Source organism: Pituophis catenifer, unplaced genomic scaffold (assembly GCF_029215685.1).
Source record: "Pituophis catenifer annectens isolate HBS135680 unplaced genomic scaffold, rPitCat1.0.hap2 SCAF_3, whole genome shotgun sequence".
NCBI lineage: Eukaryota > Metazoa > Chordata > Lepidosauria > Squamata > Colubridae > Pituophis > Pituophis catenifer.
In genome coordinates this window covers 147429369-147449624 of record NW_027256883.1, presented here as the reverse complement: position 1 = coordinate 147449624, position 20256 = coordinate 147429369, and the positions used below count along the sequence as shown (strand labels likewise).

At 35.7% G+C, this 20256-nt stretch overlaps 1 protein-coding gene across 1 annotated transcript in view; it reads left to right on the top strand.

Moving 5' to 3' along the window:
• ROR1 (receptor tyrosine kinase like orphan receptor 1) overlaps positions 1–20256 on the top strand; it is a 166823-nt gene that overhangs the window by 124922 nt on the left and 21645 nt on the right. The window contains exons 3-4 of the mRNA XM_070939493.1: positions 3299–3586; positions 4697–4727. Of these exons, the coding sequence (XP_070795594.1) occupies positions 3299–3586; positions 4697–4727 (319 nt within the window). The remainder of the gene's footprint in view (positions 1–3298; positions 3587–4696; positions 4728–20256) is intronic.

Below are 20256 nucleotides of genomic sequence, written 5' to 3'. Positions count from 1 at the left end.
GAAAAATATGGAGAGCAAAAGTAATAGTGCAAACCTAAATATAAAAATTATTCATAGAAAATGTATTTATAGGGCTGTTTTCCTAATCCTGACAATAAATCCTGTAACTTCCTAGTATTTTTTGTTTCAATACATTTGGAGAATATAGCTATCCAAGAGCCTGGATAGCTCAGCAAACTAATGCATTGTAATTTAACTCCAGCTGTCTGCAATTAGTAAGTTCAAATCTTGCCAGGCTCAAGGTTGACTCAGCCTTCCATCCTTTCTAAGGTAGGTAAATTGAGGACCCAGTTTGTGGGGGCAATAAGCTGACTTTGTAAAATATGCAAAAGTATGAGGGCTATTGCTTAACTCATTGTAAGCTGCCCTGAGTCTCTGGAGAAGGGCGGCATATAAGTCGAATTTAAAAAAAAAATATCAAGAAGGGTAAAGATTTTAGCATAGGTTGGTGTAGGTTCTACAAATGTGATCATATAAAAACAAAATTCTTCATTAAAAGACAATTCTTATGGAGACTTTAGCAAACTTAGATATTAAAAGTATACACATCCAAGTTTAATGCGAAAAATATCTTAGAACAATGAGATATCTAAAAGTTTCCCAATCAACGAGGGCAAGAACAGAATAAGTTCAGCATAGGTATGTATTATACATATATAAAATTATTTTGTATATAAAAGTAAAACTGCATTCATTCCATCACACTTACATACACACATACAAACAAATAAAGTTGCCTCAATACACCAATTTAGTATTTAGGTATAATATTTTGTGTCTCCAGTTTGTACTCTTAAACTCCTGAAGGTAACTTATAATCTTCAGTATTTGCATTGGCACCCAGTCAAAAGCCAGAAATATATTTAAGATTGAGTTTTCCAGATATTATCTCAAGTAATTTAAAAGTTCATTACGGGCCATTCACTAGACCTGCTACAATCAAGGTCTGTCAGCAGAGTTCAGTGACTACAACTAAGGCATTAAAAAGAAGAACACTTTGTCGGTTAATATTTGACATTCAGACTTAAAGGCCAGGAGCAAATTGTTTTAACAAATTTAAAAATACATTTGGCTGTTACTATATATGGTCTAAAGTGTTTTTTTAATATTAAAAAAAATTGTATGAAACTATTTTTAGTAAAGAGCAAGTCTCAAAAGATGGATGATGTTTATATAAACTGAAGGCTAACTCTGATTTATAGTTACTACCCTTAAATCCACTGAGATAAAGAAAGTAATGAGAATTTTTCAGTAGAAAAATGTATAAATTGAGATTGGATTTAATTTTGCAACTTATTTTCAAAGCTGATGTTCATAGGTAAATCCGTTTTATTGTTATTCTAGAATTGTAAAGTCTAATAATACCTACATGGCTTCAGTATTAATAATCTTCATAATATAGGCTTATCTTAATAATGCCATTATAGAGCAGAATCTCAAATAGGAACATCTGCACGTCAAGTCAAAATTTGGAGGAGAAATCCTGTGTCCGCATCTTTTGACAATCAAGTGTGTTGCAAACAGCCAGTATTCAATCACCATGAATGGCAAATGAAATCTCCTTTATTAGCTAGACCCAAAGCAGTCATACTTAGACGTTTTCATACACAATTGCAAGAAACTGAAAAGTACTATAGCATGCCATTTAAAAAATGAATTATTAATTTTTTAAAAAAGTCTTTACTGTGAAACAAAGCAAGTTTTTTGCCATCTCACTTACTCCACTTATGTTATCCCATGACCCTTTGAGATGCTGTTAATTTGAAGTCGGCTGGGTGGCAAATAGCTTTTGGGGAATGATTCGGCAGCAAAGCTGTTAACAGTGCATAATAAACTGCAGTGTAAATGGGGGCCTGTGTGGGACCTCATGAATTATTGTAAATAAAAATGTTGCTAGAGACAAGTGATTTATTTTGAAGCACACCAGCTTACTTTTTAAAGGAAGGAAATTGAAGGAAAAAGTTAAAAGAAGGTTGACTAGAAAATTGTATATATTACTTTCAATTAATCAACACAGCTACTATATATCAATAACTCCCATGGCACTCTGTAGATCCACTCTCCAAAGCCTTTAATTACCTACAACGTCCCTGATGAGCCTTTGAGAAGTTGCTTCCTGGCTTTGAAGAACAGAACCAAAATGAGAACCTTGACTGGAATGATTGGCAGAAGCCAATGTTCATTATACCTCTGGTGTGCTTTGATTCTTTCAAAGTTGCATGTATAGGGCTATGTTTTTATAGTCAAGTATGGTAAGGAAAGAAAACTAATATATATAGAGAGAGGCCCATCATAGAATTGCTTTCAAGATACGCAATGTTACCTTGAACCAGAAAAGGAATAGCATAGGAAACAAGTGAATGGCATGAGAAGAAATGTTGCAGCATCCCACCAGCTAGGAGGCACATACAGTAATATCAGCGCATATTCAGAATGCAGAAAACCTGATATTTATCCTCTTTACAACCTAAAACATCTAAGTCACCATCTCTAAAGCCTAATCCATTTCCACATAGTATAGAAAACAAATTAATCTGAATCTCTGAACTATCATTTGTTAAACATAGTTTCTGTGGAAATTGTAATATGCAATCTGGTTTATGCTATATTTGCTACTGATTTTTTTAAAATTATTTGAAGAATCCAGTGAAAAATGCTTGATTACAGGTAGTACTCAACTTACGGCCACAATTGAGTCCAAAATTTCTGTTGTTAAGTGAGACATTTGTTAAGTGAGTTTTGCCCCATTTTATGACCTTTCTTGCCACAGTTGTTAAGTAAGCAACTTGCAGTTGATAAGTTAGTAACTTGGTTGTTAAGTGAATCTGACTTCCCCATTGACTTTGCTTGTCAAACGTTTGCAAAAGGTGATCATATGACCTTGGGACACAGCAGCAGTCAAGAATATGAATCAGTTGCCAAGCATCTGAATTTTGACCACAGAGATGCTACAAGGGTTGTAACTGAAAAATAGTCATAAGTCCAAAAATGATCATAAGTCACTTTTTTCAGTAGTGTTGTAACTTTGAACGGTCACTAAATGAACTGTTGTAAGGTGAGGACTACCTGTATTTAGAATTTTTCCCAAGTTAAAACTATAATAAAGTCTCTGCTTTGTATATGCTTTAGTAAAATGTTATCCTCTCTTATATAGATAAGCTCCCTTTGATTTTATTGCTAGATTTATGTTGCAACAGATCTTTAGTTGCTTTTTAGAGACACTAATTTGATTCTGGCGAATAATGTGCAGAGACATGTAGTTGCCTCAGCTAACTCCTTTTCTTTGTGCATTTGGCAGATTATTTCTTAATGCTTGATGAGCCAATGAACAATATCACCACTACCCTGGGTCAGACCGCAGAACTGCATTGTAAGGTTTCTGGTAACCCTTCTCCGACTGTGCGTTGGTTGAAAAATGACGCTCCTGTTGTGCAGGAACCCAGGAGGATATCCTTTCGTGCCACAGCTTATGGGTCCCGATTACGAATAAAAAACCTCGATACCACAGACACCGGTTATTTTCAGTGTGTGGCGACAAATGGCAGGAAAACAGTCTCTACAACTGGGGTGTTATTTGTGAAATTTGGTAAGAAGCTGCTGCTACTACGCATGGAAAGATTGGTTTTAACACACATTGCCTAGTTCTTTGTGTTAATGTCATTTATGGTTGAGAAAGGGGAATAGGTCAGAGATTTTTCTGTCCCATCTTAACCAAAGTAGTCTTTATTTTGAGAATAACAATTCGGTTCTTTGTTCACATTGCTAATTTTCAGATAACAGCTTTAGCCAAACATTTAAAGCTCCTATTTGCAATATAAATATGTTCTAATATGTAATGAATAATCATTTTGAAATAATCTGTAAAGGAAGCAGGGGCAATTTTACTATGAAGGGCCAAAGTGAACATTATGGAGTATATTTAACTGAAAGAAAAACAAAGTGCTTTTTAAAAAATTCCCGTTAAAATGGAAGTATGGTATTCATTGAGAAAGGTTGATTTCCAGCTTGGAGACAAGATTTTCATAAGCGTTTGTTTGCATAGTGGAAAGGTTAAAAACGTTGCCATTGTGATTCTTCATAGCCCCAGTCTCCTATAATTTAATATTTTAAATAACAAAAACATGTGCCTTCAATGGAAAAACTAAAACAAGGAAATAGGTATTAAAGTCAAAGTAAATTATGAGGTGGAAAACTAAGGACCCTTTCCTCAAATGTTGTCACATAATGAGCTGTGGAATGCGAGCCTTCTCCATAGCTGCCCTGGGCCTTTGGAATAGCTTCCCACCTGAGATCCAGAGATATTCCATAAAGCTGTAAAGACCTGACTTTTTCCTCAAGCTTTGGCCTAGGATAGTGGGTTTACATTATGTGTTGTTGTTCTGATGTCCTGACGGGGAGGTCATGAAATGTTTTTATATTGTGTTTTTTAATTGGTTGCTATGAACTTCCCAGTAGGCAGTACAATAAGTTCTTTAAATAAACACAAATTTTAATTAGATGATCTCTTAAGGTAGAGGGTTGTTTATAAGGGCAGAATGTTATAATATAATATATAATATATAATGTGTTATAATCCTTGCTTTCATTTTAGAAATTTAGATAATAAAATAATGTAGTAGTTGATGGAAGTGAATTTTCTTTTCTATGGCAGTGCATTTTACACATTTTTTTTCTCTCCCAAACCTTATTTCTCTAGGTCCACCTCCAACAGCAAGCCCAGGAACATCGTGAGTTTATTAATCATTTTATTAACTGATTAATACCATACTTTAAATCAATATTTAAAAGTAGAATTGTTCAAAAATTATAAATGATATTCTAAATTAGAGATATATTACTATTGAATGTATGTGAATTGAATGCAATACAGTTTTATTTCTTTTATCTGTATTTATTGTAGGAACCAGGTCTATATTTTTTTTAAAAATTACAGGTGTACATAGACCCAGAGGTACCCTACAAAGAGTTCTGTAGTCATTCTCACCTCTCATCTCTTCTTAGTTGAACCAGGCAGCTTCTCCAGTTCCATAATTCCTCATCCATCCTAAATGCTTGCCTCTGAGAAAGTTAGCATTTCTATCACACAGGATTTGGTCAAAAGTGATTGACTGAGGATTTTGTCATTAAACAGGATAGGCAAAGCAAAGATCTTGCCTCAAATCCCCAGTGGGGATAAACTGGCTCACAAAATGCTACTTTGAATGGTATGCAGATCCCTCTGCTGGATATAAAGCTAACAAATTAAATAATTGGGCTAGGTGTATTGGCTGCTTTGTAGTTCAAGGTCTCAAACTAGCAAGACAAGGTTTATATAATATATATATTACTCATGAAGAATGAAAAACTTTCTAGAAATATTTTCCCCCTAACTATATGAACTTTATAGTTCATATTTACATCTATTTTGGAGCAGTAAGAACATTTTTTTAAGCTTCAGAGGGCTATTTCTTTTTGCTGTTTCTTCATTCTTGAAGAAAATATTTCAAAGGGGGAGTTTAATGTGATAATTGTTTTTTCTCAGCTTGGATTTCATTCTACTAAAGGTGTTAATTAATTCAGCAACAACAGGATGTTTGTGTTATCAGCAACACTGGTTTGTTATTAGTCATTTACAATTTAACTTAATTAGCACAATCTACACTTTTGTGCTTTACCACCTTCTCATCTTGCTATTTTTGTTTTTCCAAACATATATGTTTGTGTATGTGTGTGTTTATGCGTGGGCGCGTATGTGCATGCCCACAAGTTCATGTAAAGTCTAACAAAGCAAAGACTTCTGTAAAATATGATACAGCTCTTAAAATATAAATCTGATATCAACTATTGTAATAATGCAACACATAACTATTATTAAAATCTAAAATAGATATAATTTTATATCAGTTGAGTCAGTTTTTGCATATCTTACTATTTGTTTCTCTAGCATTTTAGTTGATATTGACTAAACATTTTATTAGCACTGAAGCCAATAGAAGAAGTCAGGAAATGAACTAATTGTATTAAATTATAAATTAAATATTACCTACATTTAGATAATACATACTACACAGAACTGGGAGATAAATAGATCAAACTGTCACATAGCACACAAAAGACAGAAATGGATCTGGAAGATAGTTATCAGATAATGTGTTAAATCATTAATACATAGTCCCCTTTTCATTAGTAACATGAACTCATTTTTATAGATTTTTTTATTTAGACTTAGAATAACTTTATTGTTACTTTAAATGTACACTAATCAGCATACATTAAAATGAAATTTTGTTGCATACAACTCTCAAAGGGTCACTACCTCCAATATACACTACATAAACATGACAAAAATATAAATTTATATATATATATATATATATATATATATATATATATATATATATATATATATATATATATATATATGAATATGAATATGAATATGAATATACCCACATATATTTATTTTTATTCTATTAAATGACCGGCAATCTCACCTAAGCAATTCTGGGCATGACCACTGTTAAAAACATAAGAATTAAAAGAAAATAAAGATATATACTTATAAAAACTGAAATAGTTTTTATCTTCTGAATGTATTTTGCTGTTGTATCCCTGCTATAGCACACTTTCCTGATTGTACTTTCACTTTCTGATGCGCTAACATTTGAATATTTATTTATAATACAAGGGAAATTGGGTAATTAGAGTGGTTTATATAGGATTGGTTGAAATTTAGGATTACTCTGTACGTTTTCCAGGCTGATCCTGTATTTCTTTACTACAAAGCAGTACTGTATGTATCTCTTACTTTCAGAAGTAAGAAAGAAATGACTGAAGCCTTTTTTGTGATTCCTCCAGCATGATAAAATCTTCTTCAATAGTAATCCATTATTTGGTATCTGTTGGAATCTAAGGTAATTTCCATGATCCTTTGACCAGCCTAGTGCTCTTCTAATGACCTCAGAACTGTGTTACTTTCTTAATTTTAATCTGCTCGGCTGCTGCTGTGACAGATCAGCAGTCAGAGGGGAGATAGAACAGTCTGCTGCAGACAGGGCAGATTAGATTCCAAAAGATAAGAAGAGTTTATAGGAGGGGAGAAAATACTTTTATCCTGGGAAAATGTTGAAGTGTTAGCCATTTCCATCATGATGTCATTTTCCTCACTTTTTGCACATCTTATATCATTAGCCCAGATTTGTTGAGGCACTTACATCTGTATAAATTAATTACTGAAAGTTCTGAAGAAGTTTTCATTGAAGTAGCTGAGAGTAAAAAACACAATTCAACACGATCTTTTGGATATTAAACTAAGTGTGAGGCGCATTTTGCCTTTCAATGCAAACCTTGTTTTGGTTGTGTCGTGTTCTATAATGCTCCATCCCTGTATAAAAATTCTTGAAAGCATTTCTTTTCTTAAAAAAAAAAAAACCCAGACATTAGAATACTTCTGTACAGTTGAAAGCAGGCGTTCTATTTGATCTTGAATTAAAATATGCAATTTAGTGCAGGATTTTGAAGTATGATAATTAAAAATCTGAACTTTGCATAAGGTAATCTCCAGCTGAGATTTCAGTTGGGGTTTTAGACAGAATTCCATTTTCAGCTTTATGGCTCAATATGGGAACATAGGGAGACTTCAAAGGATGGAGAGAATGGGGCCATGCCCATAGCCCTTGCCCCATTTGTCTCTAACCTCTGTGCATTCAGACAGGAAATTTGAAGAAGAATGGTATCATATGTTCTGTGCTCAAAGAAAGCAGGATGCCCTTTGTCCTGTTTGAAGTGTTTCCTATAACTCTAGCACAAAATGGTCTTGGACACTAAAGCCAACCCAAAATGTAGAGCCTCAACATGTCATTCTGGTTTTTCCTATGTGATTGTTGATAATTTATTTGTTTGTCTGTTTATTAAGTTAGATGCTGCCCATCTCACTATGAAGTGGCTCTGGGCAGCTTACAGTTCCATAAATAACATATTAAATAACAATTCAAAGGTTAAGAACATTAAAATATTAGGCACTGAAAGTAAAACATTAAAATTAACAACACAGCAGATAAAAGAATCAATACATAGACGGGGTAGAGATGGGATCTTCTCCTAATCTACTAGCCACCTCCAAAATGAGAGTTCCCCATCAGGGTCTCAAGCGAGAGATAGATTTTTCAGACCCTTTTCAAAGGCCAAGAGGGTGGGGCAGGTCTCATCTTAATACTCCAAATATCATGTTTTAGGATCTTGTGCAAATCCAAAGCCTGTGTCACTCTTATCTCTGCCAAAATGCCTTTTTTGTAGAATCCACCATAATAGGCATGCATTATCACTGGCTACTTTTATCTTAACCAAATTTCTTTATCAGAAGAACTCCTTATGAATGAAAGATTTTTTTTCCCCAAACTTTGTGAACTCTTTGAAAATATAGTCTCAACAATATCATGTAGTTTATATTGTTTTTAAGTTATTTTAAATTAAATTGCATTTAGAAACAGTCAAATTGATAAATATTTAAACACACACAGTCCAAGTAAGAGACAAGGCACAAAAAGGCAAAACTTGCTTAGTGTTCCAAAATGCTGTATATTAATCCAGCAGCACGACTGTACATATGAAGCATTTTTTAAAAATTGAAATCCAGCAGTTACGTGCTGCTTTATAGGGAGGGGAAAAGAAAAATCTGGATTTAATCTGCATTTTCAAGAAGACTAATGTATGCTAACTGTCACTTGCCAAAAATATCAACCTACATAAATCCTGTCTCCTTTTTTTAAAAAAATTCGTAATTAGAATCATTTAAACTTTTTTTTAAAGCTGCGGGTACTTTCTAAATATTCTCCAGTGGATCAGAAATGATAGAAAATTCGGTGATCCAAAACTTGCATGAGCTATTTGTATCCAAGTGTGAATTAAATGGGAATTACCTATTGAAAAGCAAGTTGCTTGGAGAATGGGAATTTGGCTGGCACCTGTCATGACTATTTTTTTTTTTTGATAAAATGTTTAGGTTTTACAGCAACTACTTTGCAAACAAAATAGAATTGTTCATGCATTTTAGAACCCATGGATTTTGAGAGCATCTGCAAAGATCTAATCATAAGACTTAATAATTTATTTTTATCTTCAACTACAAAGTACAAAAATTACGTGTCTTGAATATATTGGGTGAATCAACTGGACCAGACTTTGAAAAGTCCATCTGCCTTCCCTTGGCAGCAGGAATGATATACACACAGTTTCCACTGTCCAAGCTTCTGGCTTTCTTAGCTACCTCCTGAGTTGTGAAATCTATGTCTCATTAGATGAACAGAACAACTTTCCAGAAGGAAACACCCCAACTGCTCAATTTCCTGTCCTTCCTCCATATTATTAATGGCATTCACCCCAGCAAGTCTACATGTTAAATGTTTGGATCAGTTCTGCCAAATTCAAAGCAGTCTGGCATTCTTGGCTTGTTATCATTATGCAGTTTTTCAGCAGTTTCCTTATTCAGATATAAATGTGAAAGAAAGTGAAAATATCCTCTTTTTTTAAAATAGCTTCCAAGGCCTCTACAGAAATCTCAGTAAGTGATTTTCTTTGTTTCATTCTGAAGAGAAAAAAGATAAATGACTGGTTTGCTGCTTCTTTATTACAAATGTCAAATATACAATTTTAGGATTTCCTCAAAGTGTTATTGTAACATGGTTGCTGCAGATCTCCGGTTTTCAAAGATCTTAGCTTCATTTCCTTAAAAGAAATGAAAGTCTAACCTTTCACCCTCCTTCTGTGTGTCAATCAGCCGAGGGTTATGGTGATTCTTGTGTGGCAATTCAAGATGTGTGCATAAAGATCTGATTTCAAGGTTCTGAGATATACGCCATTCATAAAGAAGAACAAGATAATCTGAGGTTGTAACATTAGGACAAACTAAGGTTTCCATTCAGTATTATCCATTGTGTTTTGCAAACAAGACTTAATAAAAAACACAGTAGTAAGACTTCAGGCACTAATGTTCCTTTTCATGAGCTGCAAATCCAGTTTTAAACATATAATTTAACATCACAAATGTGTAAAATATATTACAATCAAGGAAGAAACCGAAATAAATGCCCCATTGACTTATCATACTGACTTAGAATTCAGTTATTTTGTGCTTCTTATTAAAATATCAAACTTTTTTGTTGTTACAAAAAAAGATAGTTGGTGATTAGAGTGATCACCAGACCATACTCAAAAGAGAACCTGCCCAAAAAATCTTTGTAATAATTGTATGTTCCCTGTGTGCCTTCCTTTTTGGCTGGCAGACTAAAAGAAGCATGCCTGTTCCCTGATGAGTGGAGAGGAATCCGCAAGCTGAGATAGACAGAGAAAAATGAATTGTGGCTCTGTTTGTTAGAAGGTATATGCATAATACTTGGTGGCAATTAGAAAGCCTGTGCATGTGATTGCATATTATTGCAAATGGTCCTGGGGTGGCAAAAGGGATGCCCATTGTTGCACTGTAAGTATAATGAGCAAGTTTAGGTCTCTTAAGGCCAAATGTAGCAGAAGTTGTGGAAATAAACCATTTGGCAAATCCTTGCCTTCTTGTCCTTTCCCTGTGGGAAAAGCAAAATGAAAACTCTTCACTAATTCATTAACAGAAATGGATCTTTAATATTTCTGCTCCCATAAAGTTTCCTATCAGAGACTAAGCTAAACACTAGCCCTTAAATGCTCTGTAAATGTATGTTAAAATCTGAAGAGAATTGGTATCTGTATTTATACAGTTTTTTTTTTTAATTTTATTTATATGCCGCCCTTCTCCGGAGACTCAGGGCGGCTTACAATGCGTTAAGCAATAGCCTTCATACTTTTGTATATTTATACAAACTCAGCTTATTGCCCCCACAAACTGGGTCCTCAATTTACCTACCTTAGAAAGGATGGAAGGCTGAGTCAACCTTGAGCCTGGTGAGATTCGAACTTACAGTAATTGCAGACAGCTGGTGTTAATCACAATGCTTTTAGTCTGCTGAGCCACCAGGCCCGTTGATTCATTCATTTAGATACTGTATTTTATAGTATAAATTCACATGACTCACTCCACACAGACTTCATGGCATGGGCCAGGTTATTTGTGGGCCCAATTCTCACCTTCCTGCTAGGTATAACAGAAGGGAAATGTTTCAGCCCCAGTCTCTTAATGTGTTGTGGCCCACCGGTGGCCAGCAAAGCTGGCAGCAGAGTCAAACAGTGAGGAGGTTGGGGAGGAACATGGGCCAGTCCTGGGGGCTGGGAAAAGCTCAGGTGAGGCTCTGCGTCGGAGGCAGAGAGGAAGATAGACAGCAGTGAAGCAGAGGAACAGCTGGAGCCCATTCCCAGTGTGCACATGCACAGAACTGCCAGAAGACAAGAACAACTCAGAAAGCAGGGTCGACTTGGGAGTAAAGCCACACCTTGGAGATAATTGGCCCCTCCCATAGGAAACAAAAGAGGGACGAATGGGGAGGAGGCTTTTACACGAAACAATTCGTTCGTTCGGTAGTTTCGAGAGTGGAAAGTTCTGTTCATGACTCTAAGAGAGTTTGTGCCAAGTTTTGCCTTACTCTGCGTTTGGAAATAAGCTATCTGGCAGCTTGCCAAACGAGATAAGGTGTGTTGATAAATATTCCTTTGAAAAACTGTTTGGACAAACCTTGCTGACTGTGAATGAAAGTAATTCACAGTCATGTAAATAAAAGAGGTTTTGCTGGGACTAATTCCTGCTTCCTGCTTTTTAAGGGAGCCTAGGTCAGAACATAAGGAATGCCAACTGGTGGACTTTGGAAACAGGCCAACAGCAGGCGTGTTGCAAAACCTGTGGTCTGGAACATCCAAGCACCTGAAATCTAGCTGGCCCCCAACTCAGCTAGCATTCTGGAAAGCCTTTTTTCTTATGCATAGGGATTGGGAGGTTGATGGAGCCCAAGGCATGACTGCCATTGTTATGGCTATTGTGATCCTTAGTGCCCACAATATATGTAGTAGTCATAATTATAATTGGTTTGTTGAATTTAAACTTTAAGTCACTATGAGTAAAATTGGAAGATGGGCAGAATATTAGAACCAGTTTGGTCTTGTGGTTAAAGCACCAAGTTGGAAAGCAGGAAACCATGAGTTCAAATGCTGTCTTAGCCATGAAAGCCAGCTGGGTGACTTTGGGCCAGTCACTCTCTAACCTACCTAACCTACTTCACAGCCTAATCTACCTCACAGGGCTATTGTTGTGGGGAAACCAAGAGGAAGAAGGTGTGGGTTATCTATAAAAATCATAAAGGCGGGATACAAACAACTAAAAAATATAAATAAATCTATTCAAATAAACAAGCATGCAGATTTTTCTCCATTGCTATGTAGTGAAATTAGTCATTCTAGCCAAATTACTCAGAATGGGCTAGATTGTTGAAGAAATCAACCTTGTCTCATTTTTTTCCAAGAGCAAATGTTTTAAAAATGCCAAATAGAAGAGAGGACACAATAGTGTTGTTTTTTTTAAAAAAAACAATTAAATTCAAGTGTCCAGATTTTGAGAGAAACTTGCTTTCATTTCAGTTGCTTCATGTTGTTATTTATGACTATGACACACATCACAAAGGTATCTTAGGAAAAAACAGGTAGGAGTTCAAAAGGATAGGTAAACAGAGACTGATTAGGAATGACTGAATTCCTATTTTGTTCTACTCAGTTGACACTAAACTCAGAGGAGGGGTATTCACATGACTCTCTAAGCCATAGCACAAGCAGCAAAGGGATAAAAAAGTGGTCTTGGGTAGCCACTCACCAAAGGGATCTCAGCCAAGGAAGAGAGGGCTAGACACATTGCTGCACTAATTTACTAGATAATGACTTGTATTAATTTATGGGTTTTCCTTTGAATTGAATGGATGGTAAATATGTGACAATAATAGAGCCAAAAGGATTTAATGTTGAGCATTTTCCAAGCAAGTACCCAGCCTTCTGGGACCCAATATTCCAGTAAAACTTTACCTTGGAAGAGATTAGCAATGAATATCCCTCACTTAACCTACTGCAGTTGGAGAAGTTATGTGTCCTGCGAAACTCTAAGCCAATAACTCTTCAAGAAGATCTAGTTTTGGGTTAGGATTTTTTGGAGGAATCTCCCAGTCATTTGGTGATGTCCCAAATTGGTGTGAACCTGATTCAGGCTGAACTTGAATATCAAAGTAAATGCATTATAATCGTTAGTTTGGGATTTAGATCAAATATACAAGTAACAAACTCTAGCTTGGCAGTCAAAGGTCTCCCAAGAGTGTGGTCAAAAAACTCAATAGGGTGGCCGCAGTGGTACAATCAAAGCTCTGCCCATTTTTAATGCCTCCATTTATGAAGCAAGCCCTTGCATGATTTTTTAAAAAAAATCTTAACTGCTCATTGCTTGGGCTGTATCAATACTAATAAGGTTTCTAAATTGCAAGAAACAATAATTCCATTTTAATTAATTAGTTAGATCTGCATCTTAAATAACACATCAAAATCTTGGCCCTAGCATTAGAGAGAGAATAGTTTCGGCATTAGAAACTAAATTCTATCAAAAAGGAAGTTTGAAGGAATGTATTGCTTTGAGAAAAGAAAATAGGTTGCAGACTGAAAGAATCTGGAAGGATGTTACACAGAAGAAAGACTTTCCCCCCACTATTAGTTCAAGGTTAGGATGTGGTATAATAGATTTAAGTGGCACAGAGGTAGATTTTGATTGAATGTTACAAAAATGTTCCTAGCACTAAAAGTAGTTTTGACAGCAAAATCCATTCCTGAAGGCAGTCACAAATTTCTTGCTGGCTGTATACAAGCAGAGGTAGATATCCATCTGTCAGGAAAGATTTAATTACGATTGATTGATTGATTGTGCACTGAGCAAAGGATTGGAGTCATTGCCTTAATGGTTCCTTCATGATTCTGTGAAGCTGTAATTAGATGCCTTCTATCCAGGAAGTTAGTTGTTCTTCCTATTCTGCCAAGAAAAGACAGTAGATATGAAAGAAGATGTCAATTTACATTGCAAGACTTCAGTTAAAGTGTTTTTAGGATTCAGTTCCATTCTGGCAAATTTGAACAAAACTTGATGTTAGCTCACGGTATTCTGATTTAATATCAAGAATCCAATGAAACCATATACTTTTCCAAACCCAAATAATAGGACATTTATTTCGCCATAGAGAAATGCTTTAACTTATCCTTTGGAATCTGTACTCATGGTTTGAAAAGTATATTTTCTATGCTGGCTACCAGAAACCAAAAACAATAGTTCCTAGAGAACAAAAGCTTTCTGTCTTTGTGCAGGGTGACTTTTTAGTCTAATGTGAACATTTTATATATATATAAAAAACCCTTGTGATGAAGATGACTTGAAACTCAATATGCAACCAGTAAGACCAGAAACCTTTATTGCATTCAGCGGAAGAGGGCACATTGTAAGCTATGGGGCCCAGACCATTTCCATTTAAAGCTAACAAAGCTACCCATTGTTGTAAAGAAGTGTCAATCTTGCAGACTTCAACTTAAACAAGTTTACCTTGTGCTTTGCCGATCTTTGGAGTAGCCAGTGGCCTCAATCCTTGGGAATGTGTTTATTCAGTCTAGTAAAAACATTAAAAAGGGGGATAAATCTCTGGTGACCTGAACTGCATTTTGCTGCTGCCATAAACCATAGGACACTTAGAAAGGACTTTTAGAGGTAAAGATAATATCGCTTCTATAGCCTGTGCCTATGTTATGAACTTGAGTGGTAGTTGCAGAGGTCAGTTGCAGCTTACATTACTTCATCACAAAATCATTAAGGGTGTGGAAGAAAGGCGATAAGGTGTTACATCATTTATTCTTGTAATTCAGGCCACGCACAGTGCCACAGCATTAGCTGCATTAAAGTAGTAACGTGGGAGGAATACAACTGTAAAAATCCCTACCAGATTTTCAACTGCTATACAAAAAGGCATCAAACACCGACTTCCCAATGGGACAGAGCTACTAATTTTGTGAATAGCATGGTTTTTATTGTCCATTACTTGGCATGACAAAAGTTCCAAATAGCGCAGAATTTGTAGCATGTATACACTATTGAAACAGCAACATCTATGCTGGCTTGGGCATGTCGTGAGAATGGTTGCTGGTCGGATTCTGAAAGATCTCCTGTATGGAGAATTAGTGCAGGGAAAAGTGCCTTAGAGGGAGACTACAGCTGCAATATAAGGATATTTGCAAGAGGGATCTAAAGGCCTTGAGAATGGACATTAATGACTGGGAAACCTTGACCTCTGATTGTTCAGCTTGGAGGCTAAAGACTCAGCATGGCCTTCTCCAATTCGAAGAGACACTTGTTCGGCAGGCCGAGGCAAAGAGGCAGTCCCGGGACCAGCGAAATCTGGGGGTTGAGCAGGGGACAGAATGTATCTGCCCTCAGTGTGGAAGGGATTGCCACTCTCAAATTGGCCTTTTTAGTCACACCAGATGCTGTTTTAGGACCTCTTTCCAGAGCACGATACCATAGTCTTTTGAGACTGTAGGTTGCTAATGAATATTGTGGAAGGAAAAAAAACAGATTTCTACCTTTTTTGTCAACTAAGCCTCTTGCAAAAAAATTTTTTTTTAATTCTTTGCATTTTTGATTGACGGGTTACTCAAACATTGTTCGTATTCAGGTTCATGTCCTTATTTCAAAAGGCTTTGAATAGAGGAGATGGAGGTGAGCAGTTTTCTTACGCTTCAATCATGCTATTGAAACACTTCTGACTTACAAGAGACCCAAAGGTGGAAAATGAATAAACACTGAGATAAGCATGTATACTTAATTAGCTTGGTCTGGATTTGAACTTAATTTCCTAGTATGAAAGTGGAGGAACAATATCATCTGAAAATGGTATCGTATTTGTATTAATTTTAGTAGATTGGTGAGATATCATTCCTTTGCTGTGAGAGCAGGCTGCTACTGATCATACTAGTATCAAATCTAACTGTCCAGTAACAGAAACAGTGTTATAGAAACAGCTGCATATGTTTTGATTCACATATAAAACATTGCTCATAAATTTAACATAGCTTCATTGTTTGATAGCATACGGTCATATTTTTAGAAATAATACTTGGCTGAGGCTACAGTAGATTTTTTTTAAAAATGTCTTTGTAAAATACATGTTTTCTATTACCAAGCCACGATAAGAGTTTCTCTTGATGTAAACCAGCTTTCTTGCTGGTCCTAGACTCAAGCTTTTAGGCTTGATAAAGTGCAACGGTATAAGTATGTTATAGCAAAGTTTATTAAAACAAGGTTTTCTTAAAGAGACAGCTTCCTTAAATATATCTGTAATCTCCAGTAATAATTTTTCCAGGGGCAGTCTAGATTAATGAAATTATTAATGCACGTAGGTTTTCTATAGCAATTAACATTCAAAAAAACAATTCTTGTTATGCAACTTTTAATCTAAGAGCAATCACCTTATGTACTACATTTGTATTTTTCTGCTTTGTCTTAAAGGTTGGGGCGATATGCAGAAGGGAAAAGAAAAGTTTCTAAATTCTACTCTTAACATGTTTGCATGAATTGCAAGTACTTATCAAGGGTATGGCTGAGATTTTAACAAATCTATCTCTGTTCTAGGATTTCTCTAAAGTTAAACCATAAGAACCACCATTACCTAGATTTCTTGTGAAGTCTAAAAAATTTTTGTAGTTGATGTGTAGTTTGATATGACTTATTTTTTTAAAAAAGGCTAAAATGAGCTGGAAGGATATTGTTTGGGGTTTATTTTACAATCAAAAAGCTACTTACGAGATATCTATCTACATCTATATCATCTATAACTGTCTGTCCGTCCATCCATCCATCTATCTATCTATCTATCTATCTATCTATTCCCTTGTAACAGATGTGTGACAGTGCAAAGATTACTCTTATGCTTTCTGTGGCAATGATAAGCAATTGCATCATAAATATGTAAAGTTCCCTGAGACATGGATAAAATGTTGCATATTTTTTCCTGTTTCCTTTTGTATATTTTTAGTCTAACAGTAGCAGATTGCAAATTAACACAGAATTTTTTAGACATCTAGGCTGTCAAATGCCTATGAATCCACATGCTGATGGGGTCTGTTATGAAATGGTTTTTAACCATCTTTATCTATACATTAATGCAGTGTCCAAGGATCTGACAGTTTATTTGGACCAGTCAGAATAACAGACTTGGAAGGGATCTTGGAAGTCTTCTAGTCCAACTCCCTGCCCAGGAAGGAAATCCTATATAATTTCAGACAAATGGTTGTTCAATATCTTCTTAAAAACCTCCAGTGTTGGAGCATCCACAACTTCTGGATGCAAGTCGACCCACTAATTAATTGTTCTAACTGTCAGGAAATTTCTCCTTAGTTCTAGGTTAGATCTCTCCTTGATTAGTTTCTATCCATTGCTTCTTGTCCTGCCTTCAGGGCTATGGAAGCAACCTTTTAGATATTGGAACACTGCTATCCTGCACCTCAGTCCTTCTTTTTTCTAGACTAGACATACCCAATTCCTATAACCATTCTTCATATGGTTTAGCCTCCAGCCCCCTAATCTTCTTTGTTGCTCTTCTCTGCACTCTTTCTAGAGTCTCAGCATCTTTTTTATAGCATAGCGATCAAAACTGGATACAAAAACCAAGTGTGGTCTTACCAAGGCATTATAAAATGGGATTGATGTTTCACATGAAGTGTTAGTGCCACTTTATAATACCTTAGTAAGACCACACTTGGAGGTTTGCGTCCAGTTTTGGTCATCACAATATAAAAAAAATATTGAGACTCTAGAAAAAGTGTGCATTCAGTCAAATGGCTGAATAACTAGAGGTCTTTTTGTATTGCTTTTATTTCTTGCAAAGCTTAAAAAAGAAAGAAAGAAAGATTCAAGAAACCAGGAGAAAAATGTCCATCAAACTGTCAATAGATACGATCATTCTTTTTGTGAGCCCTGCTTTGAAATTAGGCCTTTTTGTGACAGGGAGAAAAATAATCTTTGATTCCTCTTCTAGATATAGTCCTTCATGCCATATAACAAGGCCATCAGCCTACCAGGAATTGTATCAGCAAAATCCAGAAGGAAATTCATGGTATCCTGACTAGAAGTAGTCTGATAAAAATAGGGGTGGGGGGGCAGTTTGTTTAGTTTCCTTTTTGTGCAGACTGATCCATTTCACACTTCAACCCTATAGAACATGTATGTCCTTGTGTGTGTGTGTGTGTGTGTGTGTATGTGTGTGTGAGAGAGAATTGCAGATGACAATTCATCCTGAATTCTTTTTTAAAAAGTAAATTTATACCAGGATAAAATTGAGTAAAGGCTATGAGAGTTTTTTTTTTTTAAATTACAGTACATTTATATTGGGGAGAGTAATGGCATGTTTGAGGAGAGTAATGGCATTTTCATACTATAGGTAGTCCTCCACTTATGACCACAACTGAACCCTAAATTTCTATTGCTAAGTGAAACAGTTGTTAAGTGAGTTTTGCCCCATTTTACAACCTTTCTTGCCACAGTTATTAAGTTAATCACTGCAGTTGTTCCATTAGTAACACACTTATTAAGTGAATCTGGCTTCCCCTTTGATTTTACTTGTCAGAAAGTTGCAAGAACTCCCTGGGACACTGCAACCGTTATAAATATGAACCAGTTGCCAAGCAACCAAATTTTGATCACATGATCATGGGAATGCTGCAACAGTGTGAGAAACAGTCATAAGTCACTTCTTTCCAGGGCCGTTGTAACTTAGAATGGTCACTAAACGAATAGTTGTAAATCAAAAACCACCTGTATATGTAGACGTGCTTGATTCAGCTTTGCTTGAAAGACTTGTGTTCCAGTAGCTCACTTCCAAACGAAACATGGAATCAAATGCCTTTCAGCTCTCATAGTAAAATGATTACCTGCAGCCTTTCCAATCTTTTGGGTTCCTTCTCCTTTCTAGACTTCTGATTTAGTGGTTTTGAAGAAAAGTCTCATGGATGGACCCCTTGACTGAGTCAGTTCCATTCATGAACACAGAACATGAATTTCATTTTTCCTGAACCAAATGTTCATAGTTATTGTCTAAGGCAGGGGTGGGCGATTGTGGCTCTTTTACAACCTGTGGACTTCAACTCCCAGAATTCCTGAGACATCTTGGTTGTCTTGAGTTGAAGTCCACAGGTTGTAAAAGAGCCACAATTGCCCACCCCTGGTCTAAGGAATCAAATCCTATCTCATTTTTAAAAAAATAACCAATTATTACTCTGTGAATACCTTCTGTTTACTGAATTGATGTCTATTGGAAAGAATTTATTTTTGTTGCCCTAAATGATGATTTAGGCAACAAAACTATAGTTTTTCTTTTACAACATACACACATGGCTGTACTGTGGAGTGAAGGGAGACATTTATTTAATATTTCATGAACGTATTTTATATAATGTATTTTTAAAGCAGTTGCATGAAGTTTCGACAATTCTTCCAACTTTCTTTAGTAAGTAATGTTGAAGAGTGAGGTTGATTTACTACAGCTTCTTCACCCTGTTTTTTTCGTTTGTTTTTCTATAGATAGAATTGTATGGCTCAATTTCATACTTATATCAGCAAGCACCCTCTTATATCAAGTCAGACCAAATATTGTTCTAACTCAGTCATATCTATCCAGACAAGCAGTGCCTCTTAGGAGGCCCAGACAAAAGTCTTTCCCAGCCTGATTATTCAGCATATCTTACCTTTCTTAGAAGTTGGCTCCAAAGCTTTCAACATACAACACAAGTGGTCTGTCACTTTGTTACAGGTGCCTCCAGCCATTGTACCTTCTTAACAGAGTTCTGATTCATATTTGCATATTTAAAAGGTGGGAGATTTGATTGTTTGGTCTACCAATGGGATGTCCCTATCAGAAAAAAAATCACCTTTTGAGCACAGACTCCTTTGGATTAGAGCAGAAGAAAATGTAAGAGGATAAAAGTATGTTTACTTTTATAGAGGCTGGGTTGCCATGGAAAACCTGCGGTTGTTTATAAAATTCAGGATGATTTGACTTTTCTTAAAAAATAAAAAAAGTATATAAGGTTACTGTTAAAATAAAACATCCTGTCACTCAGTTAAATCTAAATGAAAACAATTGTATAGTCCAAGTTCCACCTTAATCAAATGGGAAACATGAGCCTGCACATTTACAAGGAAGGTGCCTAGAAACAGCCAGAGACAAGGTTGAAATACTCAGATTCCCAAAGCATCTGCTCAGCAGCCCAGATGGCTTGAAGAAAAACAGGAAGGCTAAGAGA